The sequence below is a fragment of the Mycena indigotica genome (genome assembly GCF_014461135.1).
Source record: "Mycena indigotica strain 171206Taipei chromosome Unknown Mind.scaff0008, whole genome shotgun sequence".
In the NCBI taxonomy this organism is placed as follows: Eukaryota; Fungi; Basidiomycota; class Agaricomycetes; order Agaricales; family Mycenaceae; genus Mycena; species Mycena indigotica.
Window position 1 is genome coordinate 4,361,079 of NW_023503007.1, and position 20,239 is coordinate 4,381,317.

A 20,239-nucleotide genomic window follows, 5' to 3' on the forward strand; every position below is an offset into this window, starting at 1 on the left:
CCTCTCTGGGCTGTCGCTCATCGAGGTCTCCCTGCAACCTCTACCCGTTGGACCTCTTGGGTGTCCCCAACCTATGTCAGTGTTCGGGCTTACGTTCGGATGGCTGAGCCCCGCCATGGCTCCGCCCCCCACTCCGCCACCACGGCCCCCGTCATCGGGTCTTCCTTTGGGTGAGGCCTACTGCCGTTAAGGCTCGTGCCTACTGCAGCGCCCCAGGCTGCACGCCCTCACACCTCCACCTCTCTGGAGACGTCCAGGGACGTCTCCGAGTGACCCTCCTGTCGCTACCCTCCAGTGGTCATGGCTGGCCGCCATTTCCATTGGTCCTTTCCGACACTCCCCGGCCCTTGGGCTAGACCGACTCCTTCCCTCTCCGCTCCATGCCCCCCCTCTCCGTTTCCGGCCGTCACGTCACGGTCACACACCCGGAATCGATTCCGATTCCGATTCTGATTCCGGTTGTCACGGTCACGGTCACAAGCGGAGACGCCCAGAGGCAGTCTGGACCCTCCGAAGCCCTTCCTGGGCCTTCTAAGGATGCCTGGGCTCTTCCCTTGGCATCATGGTCCCAAACCTGCCTCTCCGGAGCTTAGAGGGCTACTCGACACTCACCTAGGGTCCATTAGCGACACCTGACTTCTCCCATGCGTCGTTCGTCGCTATGCAGTCACTCTATCATTACTCCGGTCACTAGTATATAGTAGTGCACCTGAGCAGAGGGCTCCTTGGCTTGTTCTCTAAGGATTCCCCCTCTGCTCAGGACTCTGATTTCGAGCCTCGCGAGGTTGCCCTTACAGAGGCATCCAGCCAAACACAGTCGCCAACCTTAAACTCCGGAGACGGAGTGCGTCTCCAGTCATAGTAGTGTTTGTACTCCTCTTTGGCCTTTGTGAGCGCAGCCTTTGCTTCGGCAACACCAGTGGCGATCCGGTCGCGGAACTCATTCACTGACTCCATGGCGGAGCAGACTCCGGGTTCGAAGCCCATGTGCGGGAGCCGGCCCGAGTCCGTCATAAACGTGGAGGAGTGAACGTGGTTGTTGTAGGCAAACTCCACGGCCGGAATCAGCTCGTCCCAGTCGTCCTGCTGATAGTTGGTGAAGATCTGCAGGTATTGCTCCAACTCCTGGTTGACGTGCTCTGTCTGCCTGTCCGTCTGCGGGTGATACACGGTGGACGTGGCGGGCTTGATGCCAATTAGACGCCAAAGTTCTCAGGTGAAGTCCGCAATGAACTGTGAGCCACAATTGGAGATGTACTTCTCCGGAGTCCCATAGTGTTGCCAGACATTCCGGTAGTAGAGGCGGGCTGCCCCTACTGCATCGACCATTGTATGACACTCCGAGAAGTGGGCATGCTTTCCGAGGGTGTCAACGATGACCATGATCGTGTCATACCTGTGGGCGTCAGGGAGCTCTATGATGAAGTCGACGGAAATGGTATGCCAGCGTTCTGGGGGTGTTTCCGTGAGTGCCATGTCCGGCAACTTGAGTGTTGTGGCAGAGCTCGATGATACGTCTCCGCAGATCCTTGTCCTTGGGTACAACAATCTTACCAATTTTGAGGTGACGCCCTGGACTGGCGTCGGAGTCGAAATCAATATCTCCAGCAATGGTGGTTGGTGCGCGCCAGCATTATTAGCTGCGGAAGCGGCAGCAGAAGCCTGGTTGGTGAGTAAAGCAAGGGCCTCAGTCAGGCTGTCGATTTTCGCCTTGAGTGAGTCCAGCCGGGTGTCTGCGGTGGGAATGACTCCAGACGGCATGACGGGTGCGGGGACCACAGGAGCGGAGGAGGAGGGGACAAGTGGCAGGGGCGGTGACGAGGGCAGAATGGACTCGTACTCCGAGCCTGAGTCAGCGCCAAACCTGGCAATCTTGTCTAGTTAATCCCGTAGAGAGTTTCTTCTGCTGTAAGGGCAACCCCGGAGGCCTGATATCAAGGTCCTAGCAGGGGAGGATCCAAAGAGAAGAAACTCTAAGGGTCCGCCTGCTAGGTAGCCAACTATATACTGCTTGTCCGTAGCTGCTGCTGTCGGGCACAGATGGCTTGGGCGGTGTTGCAGGCAAGGTCCCAGAGCGACCTTTGGGAGGGCGTTGACGGATTGGTGATTGTGCGGGCGAGATGGAGGGCCGCACTGGAGACGCCTCGGAATTGGACCGGAATGAAAGGGGGTTCCCCTGACAGCTCCAACACACTGGGCTGGACCTGATAGTCTACAGTGATATATGGGCCACACAGGTGGTACCTTCCTCAATCATATTTGCTATTCCCTCCTCTCAAGTCTCTAGAAATTTCAGATTTTACACATGCATATTCCATCAAGTTAATGACAACCTTGTTGACACAAATAGGCAGCAGCACCAGCAAAGGCGACACAGAAAGACAAGCAATCAAAGAAGAAGAAGAAGAAGGGATATCAGTCTCCACAGCGACTGATAATCCGCTGGATTGGCTACACCCCCCTACTAGAAGAGCGACCCACCAAGACCCAGCTGGTCACAGCCCTTGAGGGGGCTACGGGCCCTGGAGATCAAGGGAGCTCACGGATACAGGGGGTTGTGTGGACACCGGCAGGGAACCTGGCAGTCTATATGCGGGCACCGTATACGGCTGCACAGCTTGTCCAGCAGAGTCGGGTGAGCAGAAATGTGGAGTATGTGATTTGCACGGCATTCAACAATTGGTCGCTGGACATGATCCTGGACGCTGACGCTCCATGGACATGGATGGTGCTACATGGTGTACCAGCCACAGCATTTTGGGACGATCTGGATGCTGGTGGTTTGAGGTTGACCGCACAGCTGGTTTCCCAAGGTTATAGTGATGGTGAGGTGCTGACCCATCTGCCAATGGTCCGGGCAGACGCAGAACGGGAGGCTGTCCCATATGTCTCGATCAAGCTGGCATGTGCAGATCAAGAGATAGCCTCTCGACTGGCCTCAAAGGGGGGGCTGTTTCTATTTGAGGCGTTTTGCAGGGCGGCAAAATACCGGTCATAATCCTCTATCCCCCCCCATCCCCTTTGTTTGCGACTGACTTCCTTATCGGGTTACCCACTCTAGCACTTTCCGGTGCGGCCGTCCTAGTATGGTTATGTCTGGTCTGCTCAGGCAAGTGGCAGTCTAGATGGTCTGGTTTGCTTAGGCATTACAGCAGACCAGAAAGGATATGATACCGCAGGAAAACAAACAAGGGAAGGATGGACAAATTAGAATTTCAATGTGCATGATAATGGCCACCGTACATATACTTGTAGAGGCCAAATAACAGGATTCAAAAAAAAGAAAAAAAAAAAAAAATAGGCAGGAAAATTGGTGATAAATTTCCTTTGGCTTCTGGCTTGTCTTCCTATATACTCTGTAGTCAGTTTGGCACAGCTCATTGCACTCTTTATCATGGAATCATATAAGAAATTTTGAATCCTGCACATCTAGGTTGATTGGAATGAAAGGGCAATGGTTCAAATCGAGTTCAAATACATTACAGTCACTTACCGTTGTGATTAATGCGATCGTCGACGGATGATTTCCGGGTTAGCTTGCAGATGATCGCCTTACACGCTTGGCCGCGATGGACCGAATACCTAAAGCGATCAGATCCCGAACACGGCGATGAAACGCGACCAAACATTGCATCATCGCGCATTCCCCCCTGCCCGTGATGTAACTCCAGCGCGTTATTCTGAATAATATTCTGGGTGGCTTCTGCGCTTCTTACATCGCTGATCGGTGGCCTCGACGACCATCACGACGCGATGTCTGCTGCATCATTATCTGCTTGTTCTGGGCCCGAGTAGATGCATGCTCTCCGTCCCAGCCCGATGTTCAGCCGAGTGAAGATCTTACCCGGTAGGCCAGGGATGTGGTCCACGACAGCGGTGAGCGCGTGCCCACTCAAGAGAAGCGCATGGTGCGCAGCAACACAGCCGTCGGATCTTCACACATCACGCATCAGGCACAGTGTGACACAGCATCCGCATCCGCGCTGTCAATCGCGTGTCACGAATCCGTCATCAATCATGACAGCCTCCCTTCGTTGCTTCCCACCACCACTCGCCCTCCATCTTCCCGACCACCCAGTCGCCCTTGCGATTGCCCTGCGATTGCGTCTGCGACACCATGCCCTCCTCGGTAATCACGTCACTCTCGACGTCGAGCCGGGGGACAAACACCAGCGGAAACAGCCATAGCACTGCGCGCTCTCCCTCGCCCACTATCGCGCGCTACGCCTCTGCGAGCGCCGCAAAACCACCCACTAACGGCGTTAAGGCCACCCCGCCCCTTCCCCTGGACCTCGGCCCGACGCGCGACTTCTGTAACTGTTTTTGGGGGCTCGACGATGCCGGCGCTAATGTGCTTTTCTCCCGCATGCGGACGGCGACGCAGACAATAACCGAGTTAGAGGATTTCTGGCGCGACCGGGCACGGATAGAGGAAGAGTACGCCGCGAAGCTAAAGGCGTTAGGAAGCCGCGTTTTAGGGAAGGAGGAGACCGGGTGCGTCTGGGTTCTTTCATTTCTTGTCCTTTCTTATCGAGCAAAAGACAGACAGTTCAAATTGTCCCTCGACACGCTTGCAACCGAAACTTCTACACAAGCCACCGCCCATGCCCAATTCGCTGCGCTGGTGAAGAGCGAGTTGCTGGCGTCAATATCGGCCTATGCCGAAAAACAGGCCGCAGACGCTGCCCAAGTCCAGGCCCCACTCGAGGCGCGGTATAAAACAAAACACACTGCTGAATCCGCGATAATGAAGGCCCGCGAGAAATACGAGTCAAACTGCTTGCGCCTAGCATCGTATACACAGCAAATGGCGGTCAACCCGGGAAAAGATGTGGAGCGGCTGCAGATGAAAATAGCGCGGAGTCAGCAGACAGTGACAAGCAACGAGAAGGAGCTTGAGACGGCCGTAAAGGCGATTCGGGAGGCGACAGTGCGCTGGCAGAAGGATTGGAAAGAGTGGTGCGACCTGTGCCAGGATATGGAAGAGGAACGCCTTGATTACGTCAAAGACGTAATCTGGGGCTATGCGAACGCAGTATCGACGCTGTGCGTGTCGGATGATCAGGTGGGTGTTGCTGTTGTTTCGATGCCGACGCTTATTCTCTCAGTCGTGTGAACGCATTAGAGTGTCGCTCGACCAGGTAGACGCCTTCCAAGACGTTGAGTCCTTCGTCGAGGAATGTGGAACTGGCATTGCCATTCCCGCACCGCCGAGCTGGGCCACCTTTTCTCCCTCGAATACAAATGGACTTTCGCCTCCTCCAGTCCAGTCGGCATCTTTTACACGGGTGTCAGCGCGGCCCGCAGTCCCGCCGAGCGAGCAGCCACCCATCAAGACGACACGCAACTCGCGGGAGACAAGCAGGGAGAGCTCGAGCTCGCCGCCCGTTGTCCCCGTCAAGCCTGCCATGGCCATAAACACAGAGAACGGCATCAATCACAGCATACCCAAAAATATTCCCCCCGCCCCCGCCGATTCCGCAGACGCCGCCGTCCTCGGCTTATAGCACTAAACACGACCGACGTAAATCGAGTCAGGCCTCGCTGCGTCGAGTCTCAACACCTCTCCCGCCGCAGCCCGGGAGCGGGGGCCGGAGTGCGACACCGGCCCCGATACCCCCGATGCCCACGCGCCCGCCAGACACCGACGACGAGCGTGCGGACGGCGAGCGGATATTGTTCTTTGGTGTGTATTCTCTCCTCCACTCTTCTGACTACACTCACATGGGATCGCAGTCCAAGCGCTGTACGACTACCGCGCGACGATCGACGAGGAGTTCGACTTTGAGGAGGGCGACATCATTGCGGTGAAGGCTACGCCCGACGACGGGTGGTGGAGCGGCGAGCTGCTTGACGAGAAAAGGAGGGTGGAGGGGAGACATATCTTCCCGAGCAATTTCATCACGCTGTTTTAGCGGCTGTTGTGGTTTTGGTTATGTATCAGATATTTCTTGTATTGCAGCGCAAATATCAAACGGACTTGGGTAGCCATATATATTGTAGAAACAGAAACATTTTTCTTGCAAGTTGCCAATGGCTGCGGTTGTGTAAAGCTGTCCAAAAGCTGTCAGCTCACCGTTCAGAGTTCTTTTACATTTCCGAGCAACCAAAAAAGGATCAGAGCAAAATAAGTAGCCATTCAGGCAACTGGTCCAATGGCAACTTCAACTTGAAGTCAGGGTTAGATTTGGGGTAGATAAAACTTCTTTCATGGACAAACAGGGTTTTTGTTGTTGTCTGCACCTTCACGACCTCGGACTCAAAGTGATAATGGTCTCCGACTTGTTGTTTTCCTGGAGCAATGTCGCTGTGGCAAACAATTTCAAGGGATGGATTTTTAATGTTGAATATATTCAGGGCTGTAAGTTTAAGCTGTGCTCATCAATTACTATCCGCTCGCTACTTTGGATGCAGCACGGATTAGAAGATACAACGGGAGTGCTAAAAGGATCACGGTCAGTTGTTATGTTCCCAGCAGAGACCACGCAGTGGCACATCACAGGGAAAATTCAAAACTTTCTTTTCCCATGAAAAGATGAATTTAATGTAAACATTTTAATACTTCTTTCTATAGAGAAGAAAGATCATATATCTGAATTAGAATAAATAGTTGCTTTTCAAAGATATTTCCCTTATATGGAAAGGACCTGTTTCAGGTGTTAGCGCGTGATTGAGCCGGGCAAGTCGGGACGAAGGGGCGAGATGGTGAGATGGAGAAATGACGATGTCTGATCCCACATTGAGGATATGGACATCTGCACTGCCAGCGCAACGCTTCGTTCTGCCCTCGACGGTCGAACGAAGCGTGCGTACAGTTACTTACCTATGCAACTTATATATGCTCATTCTATGCCAGTAATCATCCATTAGGTACTTATATACATTTGGTTCTGCCCTCGATGGTCGAACGTGTAAGGGCAACCCCGGAGGCCTGAGATCAAGGTCCTAGCAGGGGAGGATCCAAAGCGTGAACATTGGTAAGCGAATACAAATGAAGCTGACCTAGCAGGGGAGGATCCAAAGAGAAGAAACTCTGAGGGTCCGCCTGCTAGGTAGCTGACTATATACTGCTTGTCCGTAGCTGCCGCTGTCGGGCACAGGAGGCTTGGGCGGCGTCGCAGGCGAGGTCCCAGGGCGACCGTTGGGAGGGCGTTGATGTAAGGGCAACCCCGGAGGCCTGAGATCAAGGTCCTAGCAGGGGAGGATCCAAAGAGTGAATAGAAGTAAGCAAATACAAGTGAGGCTGACCTAGCAGGGGAGGATCCAAAGAGAAGAAACTCTAAGGGTCCGCCTGCTAGGTAGCGGAACTATATACTGCGCTCTTGACGCGCCAAGGTTGATCGTTGCTCCGTGCAGTATGCCTGCGCCATGTCGCAGGCCAGGTCCCAGGGGGATCGCCAGGCGGGGGCGGCGATGCGCCTGACGGAGGCGGTGATGCGATCACCGGAGTCGGAACCGGAGTCGGACCGGAATCGGGATCGTCTCCGAGGGGCCGAAAGGGAGGTTCCCCTGACATCACCCCCCCCTTTGAATGCGGCGTCCCGACGCATAGACCGGAACGGAATCGAGTCGAAGGTTGCGGAGGCGATGTGCCGTGGTTTGCCAGGGTACTTACGGTAGAACTCCGCGATTTTGTCCGGGGCGAAGACGCGGTCGAAGCGGACCCACTGGTCGTGCGACGCGTCGTAGCCTTTCCATCTGACGGTAATTCAGCCGTTTATACCTCACCCTTGCGTCCAAGATCTCCTCTACTTCCCACTCCGGGACTCCGTCCTCGAGGTCCGGAGGGGGCTGGTCGTACCCGGGCGTCCGTCGAAGGGGTCGTCTTGGGCGAGCTCAAGCTTGACGACGGGGAAGACCGGGTGGAGCTTCGAGTAGCGTGGAGGGAGGTCGAGCTTGTAGGCACCTTTGCTGATCTCCGCGACTATCTTGAACGGACCGAGGCGGCGGTGGGAGAACTTCTCCGAGGGGCGAGTCGTCCTGATGTCAGAGGCATCCAGCCAAACACGGTCGCCAACCTTGAACTCCGGAGACGGAGTGCGTCTCCGGTCGTAGTAGCGCTTATACTCTTCCTTGGCCTTAGTGAGCGGCCTTGGCTTCGGCAACCCCAGTGGCAATTCGGTCGCGGAACTCGTTCACAGACTCCATAGCGGAACGGGCTCCGGGTTCAAAGCCCATGCGCGGAAGCCGTCCCGTGTCCGTCATGAAGGGGACTTGCTGCGTGGATGAGTGGACGTGGTTGTTGTAAGCGAACTCCGCGGCCGGAATCAGCTCATCCCAGTCGTCCTGCTGATAGTTGGTGAAGATCCGCAGGTACTGCTCCAACTCCTGGTTGACGCGCTCTGTCTGACCGTCCGTTTGCGGATGATACGCGGTGGACGTGGCTGGCTTGATGCCGATTAGACGCCAGAGTTCTCGGGTGAAGTCCGCGATGAACTGTGAGCCACGGTCGGAGACGTACTTCTCCGGAGTCCCGTGATGGCGCCAGACATTCCGGTAGTAGAGGCGGGCTGCTCCTACCGCGTCGACCGTGGTATGGCACTCGGAGAAGTGGGCTCGCTTCCCAAGGGTGTCCACGACGACCATGATCGCGTCGTACCCATGGGCCTCGGGAGCTCGACAATGAAGTCGACGGAGACGGTATGCCAGCGCCCGGGGTGTTTCCGTCGGGTGTAGCTCTCCGTGGGGCAGTCTCCCGGAGCGCCTTGGTGCGACAGCACAAGTCGCAGGTCGCGACGCACCGGCCGATATGGCGAGACATCTGAGGCCACCAGTAGTTCCGGGAGACCAACTCCAAGGTCTTGAAGCGACCGGCATGTCCGGCGACTCGAGTGTCATGGCAGAGCTCGATGATGCGCCTCCGGAGGTCCTTGTCCTTGGGCACGACAATCTTCCCACGGAAGTGGAGAAGACCACCGGAGACGGCCCACTCGCCGGAGCGTGAGGAGCGGGGGCCTCGAGCTTGACCTTGGACCTTTAGGAGTTGCCGGGCCGCTAGTGCGACGGGCTCCTCCAGGTCAGGCTCACCGGAGAGGGCATCGCGAATGTCGCGAAGAAGTTCGGAACCGGGACCGGAAACGGAAACACCCTCGAGTGCGCCGGACGTGGAAGAGTTCGGGCCGCAGAAGGACGACGCCGGAGTTGTCGGAATCGATTCCGTGGTCGGGTCTCCGAGAGAGGGCGTCAGGTCGGCCCATGTCGCGACCGGGCTTGTGGTGCAGCGTGAAGTCGAACCGGGAGAGATAGAGGGACCAGCGGGCCTGTCTCCGGTTGAGGTGCTGCGTCTTCCTGAAGTACTCCAAATTCTTATGGTCAGTCCAAATCTCGACGGGATGCGCGGCACCCTCGAGGAAGTGTCTATACTCCTCGAGTGCGCGGATGATCGCGAGCATCTCCTTGTCGTGGATTTCGTAGTTGCGCTGGACATCATTTAAGCTTTTGGAATAGAATGCTACAGGGTGCCACTTCCCGTCCGGGGCGGATTGTGAAAGAACCGCCCCCGTCGCATAATCAGAGCTGTCCGCCTCGAGTCGGAAAGGCCGTGCGTCGTCCGGAATCGCCAGGACCGGTTCCGAGGTGACCGCTGATGTGCTTGCGTCGGGCTTGGCAGCTGACACAAACAAAAGAAAGTGCGAGGGTTCCGACTAAGGTTCGGACCGGCACGCGGTGAGGGCGGGGACGGAGGCTGACTAAGCGCGGGCAAAGACGAAGTAGATACGGGCTCGAGAGCACACAGAAACTAGATAGAAACTGCGGGGGAGAATGATCTGAATTGTAAGGAATAGCTACAGGTTTATATACTACAGTAGAGGCACAAATCCCGCAGTCGGAGACTGTTCCAGGACCGCCCCCGACGAGTCCGGGAGGCGGCGTCGCGTCGCCGTAAAGCGTCTAGACGCGTTTGATGCGGTGATGGGCCGGGAGGCTGACGTAGGTCGCATTTGTCGATCATTTGATCCGCCGCGGAATGGCGGTTTTGGCGCTCAGCGGAGCCAGAGGCTCAACATCCCCTCCCAAGTGAAATTGTGACTGTCCTCAGTCACTCGGAGGTCGATACAATGCGTGCGCGGCCTTGGTTGATGCCGCTAGCCGTGGTGCTGGATCTGTCGCCACGCGTTACCTCACGCGTTACTCGCTTGCTCTTGACGTCCATGTCATGCACGCGCCGCCGCGTCAACAAAACGCGTTTACTCCTCATCTTCTGCCTCCGCATCCATCTCGACACCCCCATCTTCGTCTCCTTCAGCCTCTTCTGGGTCCGCCAGTACCGAATCCTCTAATTCCCGAAGGCGCGCGGTGGAGATATCGATAAGCTCGTCGAGTGGTGGAAGGGGGATGGATTCGCGGGCAAAGTAGGGGATGACGCGAAAGGCGGCTATGGGACGGCCGAGGACAGAGCCGTCGAGCTCGGCGAGGATGTAGGCGCCACCGCGATTGCGGGAGATGACGATAAGTGGGCCAAGGTACCGTGCGCGCATTTTCCGATTCAACGACTTCTCAATGGCCGTATTTCGCATTAGGACTAACGCTCCACGCTGGAAGTCAAAATTGCGTATAATTGCCGCGTGTTCCAACTCGAAATGGCGAGCAGCACGGAGGCGAGCAGCGTAAACGTCGGAGTGGAGTTGGGAGAGGTGGTCGCGGCGTTTTTGGAGGGATATGGCGCGTCGAGCGATGAGATCTGTGGTGGATAAGACCGACTCGGGCGGTGGGAGGAGGTAGGTGGCCTCAGAAATGTCGAGAGGCAACAACGGGTGAGTACCAGTTGCCGCAAAGTACGGCGAGCAGCCCATAATCTTCCTTACAGTGACTCTCTCCGCCCAAAAGACGCTGAACGCGACACCTGCCCATTTCGACTGGTCTCCATCGGCTGCCTTATATAACGCTTGTCGGACATCAAAATGTGGTCGCTCCGCGAGGTTGGCGCGAGAATTGTAACCGGAGATGCGGATGTGGCGGATGTGGTATCGTTTTTCGAGGTAAGCCAATGCCTTCAAGAACGGGGTGCCGTTGTCGGTGACGATTTCGCACAGGGTACCCCATCGGCAAAGAATATCTTCAAAGATCCAGTCTCCGAGTGTCTTGCCGGTCTCGCGGCGCAAACGGCGGAATTCGGGGTAGTGGATGAGAGAACAGCGACCCTGAACGATATATTTGAAACCACCGCTCGTGGGTAAGTGCATTGTGTCCATATACATCTTAGCAAAGACGGGTGCAGGGACGGCGACGACGGGTGGGATCGAAATCTTGCGGAGTTGGCGTTGTTGACAGAGCACGCAGGTCTTCAAGAACCATTGGATGTCATCGGCCATCTTGGGCCACCAGAAGCGCTCGGAAATGAGTGCGCGGGTCGCGTAAAAGCCTTTATGGCCGAGGTCGTCGTGTGCGGAGCGTAGAACGAAGAGCCGCCGGTGGGGGAGCACGACGAGCTGGGGTCGATTATGGTCGTTCTTACGCCATAACTTACCGCCTTCAAGGTAAAACTCCAACGCGTATCGAACAAAAGACTCATACTCCTTATCAGACATTTCACGAGGACGCTCTAGCTTGTCATGCCAGATGCGCACGAGTTCGACGCGCAAGTCAGCGCGTCGAGCGGGGTCAGAGCGGGGAACAAGGTTGTATGAGAGGGACTCAGGAGGCGGTTGATCGGCAGGTACAAGCTCTTCGGAGTAGACGGAGATGGTGTACTGAGGACGGCGAACAAATGGTGAGTCGTTGATCATGTGCATGAATCCGTGTAACTGATCAATCCAGTCGTCGAAGTCATCGTCAGGCTCAGGTTTGTCGCCGGGTTGCGCAGGTCGTCGTGAGAGGCCATCGGGTCGATGTGAAACACCGGGAACGTGGACGAGAGTAAATTGGAATGTGAGTATAGCGAGGATCCAACGGTTAATGCTGGCGCTGGGGGCCAAATCAGGGTTCGCAAGCATGCCCTTTATATATCGTGCGTCTACTTCCACAACAACATTTCGCAGACCGATTAGATGGACCTTCCAGGCGCGAAGAGCCCGGAAAAGGCCGTACAACTCGAGTTTCGGCTGCGAGAAGCGTGACTCACGTTCATTGAGTGTGATGGAGCCGAAGCGTGCATAGAATCGACGCGCGAGGTTGGCGGGGTCGCATTGAGACAGCAAGAAACCGACGGCAATATATGATGTGTCGACAGAAAGGATAACGGGCGAGTCACTGGTGTAGTCGATGGGGCGTAGTGCGGGGCAATTAATAAGTGCGTGCTTCAAATCATCTTGAGCTCTGATCTGATCTTCCCCGAAGACGAACGGCACGTCCTTCTTTGTGAGAGCAATCAGTGCGCTCGCACGTTGGGAGAAGTTTCGGATAAACATTCGTACAACGCCAATGGTGCCGAGGAAGGCTCGCACATCGGAGAGGTCGCGACACGGGCCCCAGTTGGCTATTTTGGCGACGCGGGACTCGTCGGGAATTCGGCCTTCGTAGGTGCAGACGTGGCCGAGGACAGTAATGCGTTCAGCGCAAAGAATGGTCTTGTGTCCCGAAAAGGTACCACCAGCATATTTCATTCGCTGTACGATCCTGTTCAACCCTTCGAAGTGCTCCCAGACAAAACGTCGAATGCCCGGGTTCTCGGGAATCGTCTCGAAGCCGCCGCCTGGCAATTCATAGCGCGAAGCGGGACCGCGAGCGGGGACGTCGTCGATGTAGGGGATGGTGTATTTGGGGATTTCGGGCTGAAGAATGAAGGTAACGTCATCGTGGAATATTGGCACCGAGTTTGTCCAACCCATGGGCAGCGTAACGAGCCGGAGCGCGCCAAACGGAGTTTGGAACGTGGTGTAGTCGCGAGACGACTCTGCAAGCAAGCGCTCGTCATAACCGACGTACAAATCGAGCATTCCGCCGCAAGCACGACCTGCAAAGTGTTCGGCTATTTGCTCGGTGAAGGGCGGGACTCCTGAATGGGCGATGGTGACTGCGTTGAGAGGCTCGAGGCTGTGAACGAGGCGGAGACTTGTGCCGTCTTTCTTGACGACACAGAACCAGCGCGACCGGTAAGACGAGTTTGACGGCTCGTAAACGCCAGCTTTGATTTTGGTTTTGATAACTTGGCAGACCTCTTCGTAGATGCCAGGCGGAATTGGGATGTTCCGTTGTACCCATGGCGTATGCGGGATGACGGGCATGTCGATGGGGGGAAAGAACTCGGGTCGAAACTTACCGCGCTCGCTGTCATTCCAAGCGAAAGCATCGCACTGCTCGGTCATGAAGTGGTGCATCAAGTCGCGCTCGGCTGGGCGCATGAAGTTCCCGGGATGCGCGTTATCGATAATGTCGCGACGCTCGGCGGTATATCGACTAGTTGGAACAAAAGGGGGCGGGTTCGGGTTCAGGCGAGGCATGTCGGCGAGCGGGTCGCCATCAATATGGCGAATGATTCGGAATTTATCAGGTAATGTGCCCAAAACAGGCTTAACCTTTTGAGCGACTGGTTTATACTTTTTCTTCGCAGCGTAGGTTTCGACGTGGGACGATTTGGCGACGTGGGGCGATGGGGACGAGGCAGAATAAAAGGCGGGAAGTGGTATATTGGCGGGAGTTGAATCCCGCATTGGAGTTGCGTTGTACGCCGGTTGAACGACGGTATGTGCAAATAGCACGGTGTCAGAATCTGATTCTAAGTTAGTACAGGCGGCTAAATAGGTGTGTTGAAGGTCCGAGAGGGAATACTGTGAAGGAAGCGGCGCGTAGGATTCGATAATGAATGAGTCGGGATTGGAGGGGTCGGGAACGATGGTAAGTGCGATGTCTCCTTGATCTTGAATCAAATCATCGAGATCTAAAAATTTTGAGGGCGCGAGCGAGGGCGACCACGCGGAATAGTCGGAACGGTTGCGACTTTGCTGGTGTTCGGATCGCAGATGGTGACGGTCTGCTTCTCATCTGAGAAGTTTCTGATGACGCTTTCAGTCAGAACGTCGAAGGGACGACCGAGAAGGATGTCGTAGGGCGGATTATTGACAATATGGACCTGGAGGTATAGGGTGATGTCGCCGATCCCAAAGGGTACGTTGCGCGCAAGGCCGAGTGATGGATTAACTGAGCCATTAGCAGACTGCATCTGCAATACAATGGTGGGGTCGTAAACGAGGCCAAGCTCGTGACAAACCGCGTCAGACATGGCGATGATCTGCGAGCCGCCATCCAAGATGGACTCTATGCGAAGGCGATTGTCGATGATAGGGAGTATGGAGCGGATTGCGGACGACTCGAGGGAGACGACAAGATCTTTGGGCATCTCGCCAGCGGCGTAGAACGTTTCGAAGGGGTCCGGAACAATGAAGGCGTTAGGTGGAAGCTCACGCTGAGCCGATTGGACAAATGTGGCGGGCATGGAGTCGAAAAAGGCAGCACTCCGTGAATCCTTTTCTCTCTGTTCTTCCAACGTGTCAACTAATGCATCGCTTGCAGGTAGCTCATCCGCAAATAGCTGCTGCACTGGTTTGGCGGCTGCGGCAGCCTTCTCGTTGGCGTTGGGAGCCACGCGGCGGCTCGTTGTTGCATCACGTACTTGGGCACGGACTTCAGGCGAAAGCGAAAGCAGTTCGCGCTGCGTCAAGGTAATAGGTGCGTCCATAGAACGCCCGAATACTTGACTTGCAATCTTATCATCATAGACAGGTGCCGTCGTTCGATACGCGACCTCGGGCTTCTTTGCAGCGGGTAAAACGGGAGCGCGAGCACCTACATTACGGTCACGCGGAGGGGCATATGCTGCATCACGGGCCTTGGCAAACGGATGCTCGGGCTGAGCGATGACTGGGGCAACGGCTGGGCGAGTCAAAATGCGCGGGACTGGCTGGTTCTCGGCCGGCGGAGGAACGGGTGGCTGGCTTGGCACGGACTGAGCCCGAATCGGCTGTTCAGGCCTTTCGACTGGCTCTCCAGCGGCGATGGCGGCGCGAGCCTGCGCACGAGTCTTTAGCGCAAATAGCTCTCGTTCGAGACTCTCGATCCGGTCGGCTTCGGACAGCGCAAAGGCCGGGGCGACGGGTTGGGCAGGAGCGACAGCAGGAGCGGTTCTCGGTGCCAAATCGAGCATGAGCTGCCCGGCCGCGAGTTGACCTGGGTTCTGTCGATGGTATTCATCGATGCGGTCACGGAGGTTGGCGCCGAGGATGCGGGACGGAACAAAGGCACCGCTAGGCAGTGTGACGCGGCCGTTAACGTCGCGCTTGCATTTGCCTTGCTTTGTGTACTCTTCAACCGTGGGGCAGGTGCCAATATAATGACCACCTTCTCCGCACATGTTGCACAAACCGGGTGATGAGCGAGGGACGGGATTCGGACGTGGTGGCGGGGCCGCGGCGAGTTGCTGTTGCGTGGTAAGCACCTTAATCAAGCCGTTGATGCTGTCCAAGATGGCCGCGACTCCAGGCTCTTGCTTAACAATGGCAGTGGTAGATGATGGTGACTCGGCTGACGGGGAACGCAACGCGGAGGTGCTAAGATCGGCATTAGAGCCAGCGAGCACAAACTCCATGGCTTCGTTCATGTCGGCTAGGTCGTACGGATCGTCGGGGTGGACGTCTGGCTTCTTGATTTGAAGCCGGCGGTGTGCTAGCTCCCAAAGCGAGGCAGGCGATATCGCCCGACGGAACGCTCGGCTCTGCTCAGCAGACGAGAGGCGGTTCTTGGTGATAAGGTGGGCGGTGATCAGCACGAATTTGCGATAGAACTCTCCATAATCTGCGCGCGATAGGATGCCCATACGGCCGGTTTCGCCAATGAGCGCATCGAGATCACTCATCGCAAACTTGCGGTCAGTGTCACTTCCTGGATATAGCTTCACAACTGCAGCCTTAAAGTCCTCATAGGTCTTAGTTGCGTCGTTGAACTCGGCTAGTGACTCCCATAGATCCTGGTCGTCGACACTCAAGAAACGTGTTGCATGCTGTTTCTTCTCGGCGCGGTCAGTCACAGCAGCGCGCGCGAAGTGGAACTCGAGATCCGAGAAGTAGCGGAGCAACTCACGCGGTTTGGCGGAGTCAAAGCGGGGGGCATTTCGGTCGCCTCGGGCGGGCATGGGAATTGTTGCCATGGTCGGAGATGTCGGGCGCGAGGGCGGGAGCGGCAAAAAATAGGCGAAGTAAGGATCAGAGGGTGAAAGTGGGGGGAGGTATGAGTGCTGGGCGATGGAGACGGGGACAGGGACCAAAAACTCGTCGGGACTCGAGTTTTGACTATGTGTCGAGGTGTCGGTAAGGTTGTTTGGATTTTGACCAGCGCGAATCAACTCAAGTCGGAGAGTTCGGAGCTCGTTGTCGCGAAGGTTGCGTGCCAAGTACGAATCAATGGTGCTAAGGAGACCCTCGCGGTGGGCTCCAAAATATGATGTGCTTGCGTCGGGCTTGGCAGCTGACACAAACAAAAGAAAGTGCGAGGGTTCCGACTAAGGTTCGGACCGGCACGCGGTGAGGGCGGGGACGGAGGCTGACTAAGCGCGGGCAAAGACGAAGTAGATACGGGCTCGAGAGCACACAGAAACTAGATAGAAACTGCGGGGAGAATGATCTGAATTGTAAGGAATAGCTACAGGTTTATATACTACAGTAGAGGCACAAATCCCGCAGTCGGAGACTGTTCCAGGACCGCCCCCGACGAGTCCGGGAGGCGGCGTCGCGTCGCCGTAAAGCGTCTAGACGCGTTTGATGCGGTGATGGGCCGGGAGGCTGACGTAGGTCGCATTTGTCGATCATTTGATCCGCCGCGGAATGGCGGTTTTGGCGCTCAGCGGAGCCAGAGGCTCAACACCGCGTCCTTGATCGCTTGGAACGCCGGAGGCCTCCGCGTCGCCCCAAGTCCATTGCTGGTCCTTCTTGGTGAGCGCAAAGAGAGGACGTGCGAGGGCCGAGAAGTCGCGAATGAACCTGCGGTAGAAATTAGCGAACCCAAGGAACTGCTGAACATCCTTCTTGTTTTCCGGAGTCGGCCAGGCGGAGACGCCTGCGACCTTGACGGGGTCCATTTCGACGTGGTTGTGGGAGATGATGACTCCGAGGTATTCGATTGACGATTTTTGAAGTCGCACTTCTCCGCCTCGGAGGTACAACTTATGCTCTCGGAGTCGGCGCAAGACCTCCTGGACGATCTGTCGGTGTTTCCGGAGGTCGGAATGGGCGATCAGGATGTCATCCAGGTAGATCATGACGTCTCCGGAAAGGATGAGGTCCTGGAAAATGTCATTCATCATCGTTTGGAACGTCGCAGGAGAGTTTGTCAGGCCAGGTACATCACCAAGGGCTCGAACAGGCCTCGGTTAGTCCGGAAAGCTGCCTTCCACTCATCACCTTCTTTGATCCGGACGTTGTTGAAGCCCCAACGAACGTCGAGTTTGGTGAAGTAACGAGCGCCTTTGAGCCGGTTGATGAGGTCGTTGATCAGCGGAAGGGGGTACCGGTTTTTGACGGTCATCGCGTTGAGGGCCCGATAGTCCTGGACAAAGCGGAGTCCGCCGTCCTTCTTCTTGACGAAGAAGACCGGAGACGCCATCGGAGACTTGGAGGGCGAATCCGGCCCGTCGACAGCCCTTCCTCGATGAACGTCGAGCTCGCGTTGCTCAAGGGGCGAGATGGGGTACACCTTGCAGTTGGCCGGCTTAGCGTCGGGGACGAGTTCGATGGCGTGGTCCCAGGTTCTCCGTTCGGGAGCGTGTCGAAAGACTCCTTGTTGAAGACGTCCTGGAACTCTTTAGCCCAGTCCGGGATCTCGGAGGGGGGGGAGCGGAGTTCCTGGCGAAGGCTTCAGCCAGGCGCTGCGAGACAGTACTGCCAGCGCGTATCTCCTCCGAGGGACGGAACGAGGTGTAGAAGATGCGGTCACCATCTTCAAGCTGACCATCGTCATCGTCGTCGTCAGAGTCCGGCGTCAGATCAGGCAGGCCGGAGTCGTCGCCGGAGACGGAATCGTCTCCGTCATCAGACCCAGAAAGGTCCATGGCGCAGACCGAGGGGAACGGGCCGGAGCGGAGTCGCTTCTGGAGCAGCCGGAGTCGCCGTAGCTCAGTCCGTTCAACGCGTTCTTCCTCGCGGCAAGTGGAGCAGCCGCGGGGGCACCGCGTCATCTTGACCTCCTTGGTTTCCCAATCGATCTCTGGGTTATGCTTCCGCAGCCAAGAGTACCCCAGGATGAGGTCTTGTTTACCGAGATGGGTGACGGCGAGTTGAACGCTCGGAATGGCCTTTGTAGCGTAGGACCAAGTCCGCGATCTGGTTGATGGAGCCAGCATCATTCGGAGTGCCATCGACGTTGAAGACCGGAATCGGCTGCGCCAGGGTGCGGACCGGAATGCCATTCCGAGCGACGTAGTTCGTGTCGATGAAGTCGGAGGTGGCACCACAGTCAACAAGCCCAGAAAGGGAGAGCTTCAACGCACTGGTGGTGGACTCTAGCTCCAACGGGAGGTGGAGGGAGTTTACTCCAGGGGAGGCAGCGACAGTGTACTGCTTGGGCAATTTCTTTTCCCAGGCAGTGAGGCGGCGAAGGACGACAACCGGAGTCGCGGGCGGAGTCGGAGACGGAGTCGAAATGGGGGCAGGGGAGGGTATGTCTTTCGTTTCAGGCTCGTTGTAGGGCAAAGGAATTGATTCGTCATACAAACAAGCGAAACGATTTATGGACGCGAACGAGGGCACACCAGTCACTCGTCGCGGGGACAAAATCCTCTCCGGCCATCGACTCCGCAGCTGTCTCCGGCAGCGCAGCTGTGTCCGAGTAGCGGGCGATCAACTCCGCTAACATCTCGTCACCGAGTTGTTGGATCACCTCGTCGAGGATGTCCATTGAGCGGACGTCCGCGGGGAGGGGCAATCCCGGGCGAGATGGTTTGGGTCGCCGCACCTGAAGCAGGCGCGACGAGGGGCACCCCGAGCCCTAGTGCGATCCAACTCCATGGGGACGGGAGCTGGAGGCGCCGGAGCGGGGCGCGGGCCGCGGGTGGCACGACCGGAGCCACCGGGCGGAAAGGGGCCGGAGCCGGGATGCGGTTGACCGGAAACGGAGTCCGAATCAAACCGCCAGGCGTCTTGGGGGCGGCTGACTTGATCAGCTTGGCCCGGACCAGGGCCTCGTATTGACGGAAGGCCCGGGTGCGCCAGCTAAGGTAGTCCCGGAGGTCCGGGGGCGTTCGAGGACGTGATTCCGTTGTTGATCAAGGGGTCAAGTCCGTGGCGGAACTTGGTCACCTTGACCAACGCGTCTTCGAATCCGGCGAGGTCCATCAGGTCCTCGAAGTCGTCGGTGTACTGGTAGACATCCTTTGTGCCCATGTGATAGGCGGAAGTCTCCAGTTTGGAGAGAGCATGATCTTGCTCGTTCTCCTCAACGAACCGGAGTCGAAACTCGGAAACGAACGAGCCCCAGGACGGAAACGGAAACGGGGCTTTGCTTCCGTGGCGCTCCGCCCATTGCTGAGCGGGTCCTTCTGCCATAAACGACATGGCATAGCGGACGGCCTTTTCCTCACTCGCCTCTCCGTTGACCACAAAGGCCTCAGGGGCAAGGCGGGCGTAGGTGCGGACCGCGTAAAGGAACGCGCGGCCGCGTTTCCGATCGCCGTTGAAGGTGAACGGAGGGTTTGGTCGCAAGACCAATTTTGAGGCGAGGTTGATGTCGCCAAAGAGGGCTTCGGAATCGCCCTGAACCGGAGTCGGAGTCGGAATCGACGTCTCCGGGGGTGGTGTTGTTTGGGGTCCGCCAGCAGTATTAGCGGCGGCAGCGGCAGCGGAAGCCTGGGTGGTGAGAAGAGTAAGGGCCTCAGTTAGGCGGTCGATTTTCGCCTCGAGTGCATCCAGCCGAGTGTCAGCGTCAGGAGTAGCTCCGGAAGGCATGACAGGTGGGGGACGACAGGAGTGACAGAGGAGGAGGGGACAAGTGGTAGGGGCGGTGACGAGGGCGGAACGGACTCGTACTCGAGCCTGAGTCAGCGCCCGAACCTAGCAATCTTGTCCGGTTGATCCCGTAGAGAGTTTCTTCTGCTGTAAGGGCAACCCCGGAGGCCTGAGATCAAGGTCCTAGCAGGGGAGGATCCAAAGAGTGAATAGAAGTAAGCAAATACAAGTGAGGCTGACCTAGCAGGGGAGGATCCAAAGAGAAGAAACTCTAAGGGTCCGCCTGCTAGGTAGCGGAACTATATACTGCGCTCTTGACGCGCCAAGGTTGATCGTTGCTCCGTGCAGTATGCCTGCGCCATGTCGCAGGCCAG

General features: G+C 56.7%; 3 protein-coding genes across 3 annotated transcripts; 2 read left to right on the forward strand and 1 right to left on the reverse strand.

The window, feature by feature from the left end:
- Positions 1–4,117: 4,117 nt before the first annotated feature.
- Positions 4,118–5,507, forward strand: MIND_00981300 (SH3-domain-containing protein; the record flags this gene model as incomplete). Its single annotated transcript, XM_037366422.1, has 3 exons — positions 4,118–4,494; positions 4,546–5,065; positions 5,109–5,507. 3 exons carry the CDS (start codon positions 4,118–4,120, stop codon positions 5,505–5,507), a joined length of 1,296 nt encoding a protein of 431 aa, XP_037217834.1.
- A 115-nt stretch (positions 5,508–5,622) lies between these two features.
- MIND_00981400 (SH3 domain-containing protein) lies at positions 5,623–5,915 on the forward strand (the record flags this gene model as incomplete). Its single annotated transcript, XM_037366423.1, has 2 exons — positions 5,623–5,686; positions 5,737–5,915. 2 exons carry the CDS (start codon positions 5,623–5,625, stop codon positions 5,913–5,915), a joined length of 243 nt encoding a protein of 80 aa, XP_037217835.1.
- Positions 5,916–13,916: 8,001 nt separating this feature from the next.
- MIND_00981500 (uncharacterized protein) lies at positions 13,917–16,078 on the reverse strand (the record flags this gene model as incomplete). Its single annotated transcript, XM_037366424.1, has 2 exons — positions 13,917–13,931; positions 14,009–16,078. 2 exons carry the CDS (start codon positions 16,076–16,078, stop codon positions 13,917–13,919), a joined length of 2,085 nt encoding a protein of 694 aa, XP_037217836.1.
- Between the last annotated feature and the right edge of the window lie 4,161 nt (positions 16,079–20,239).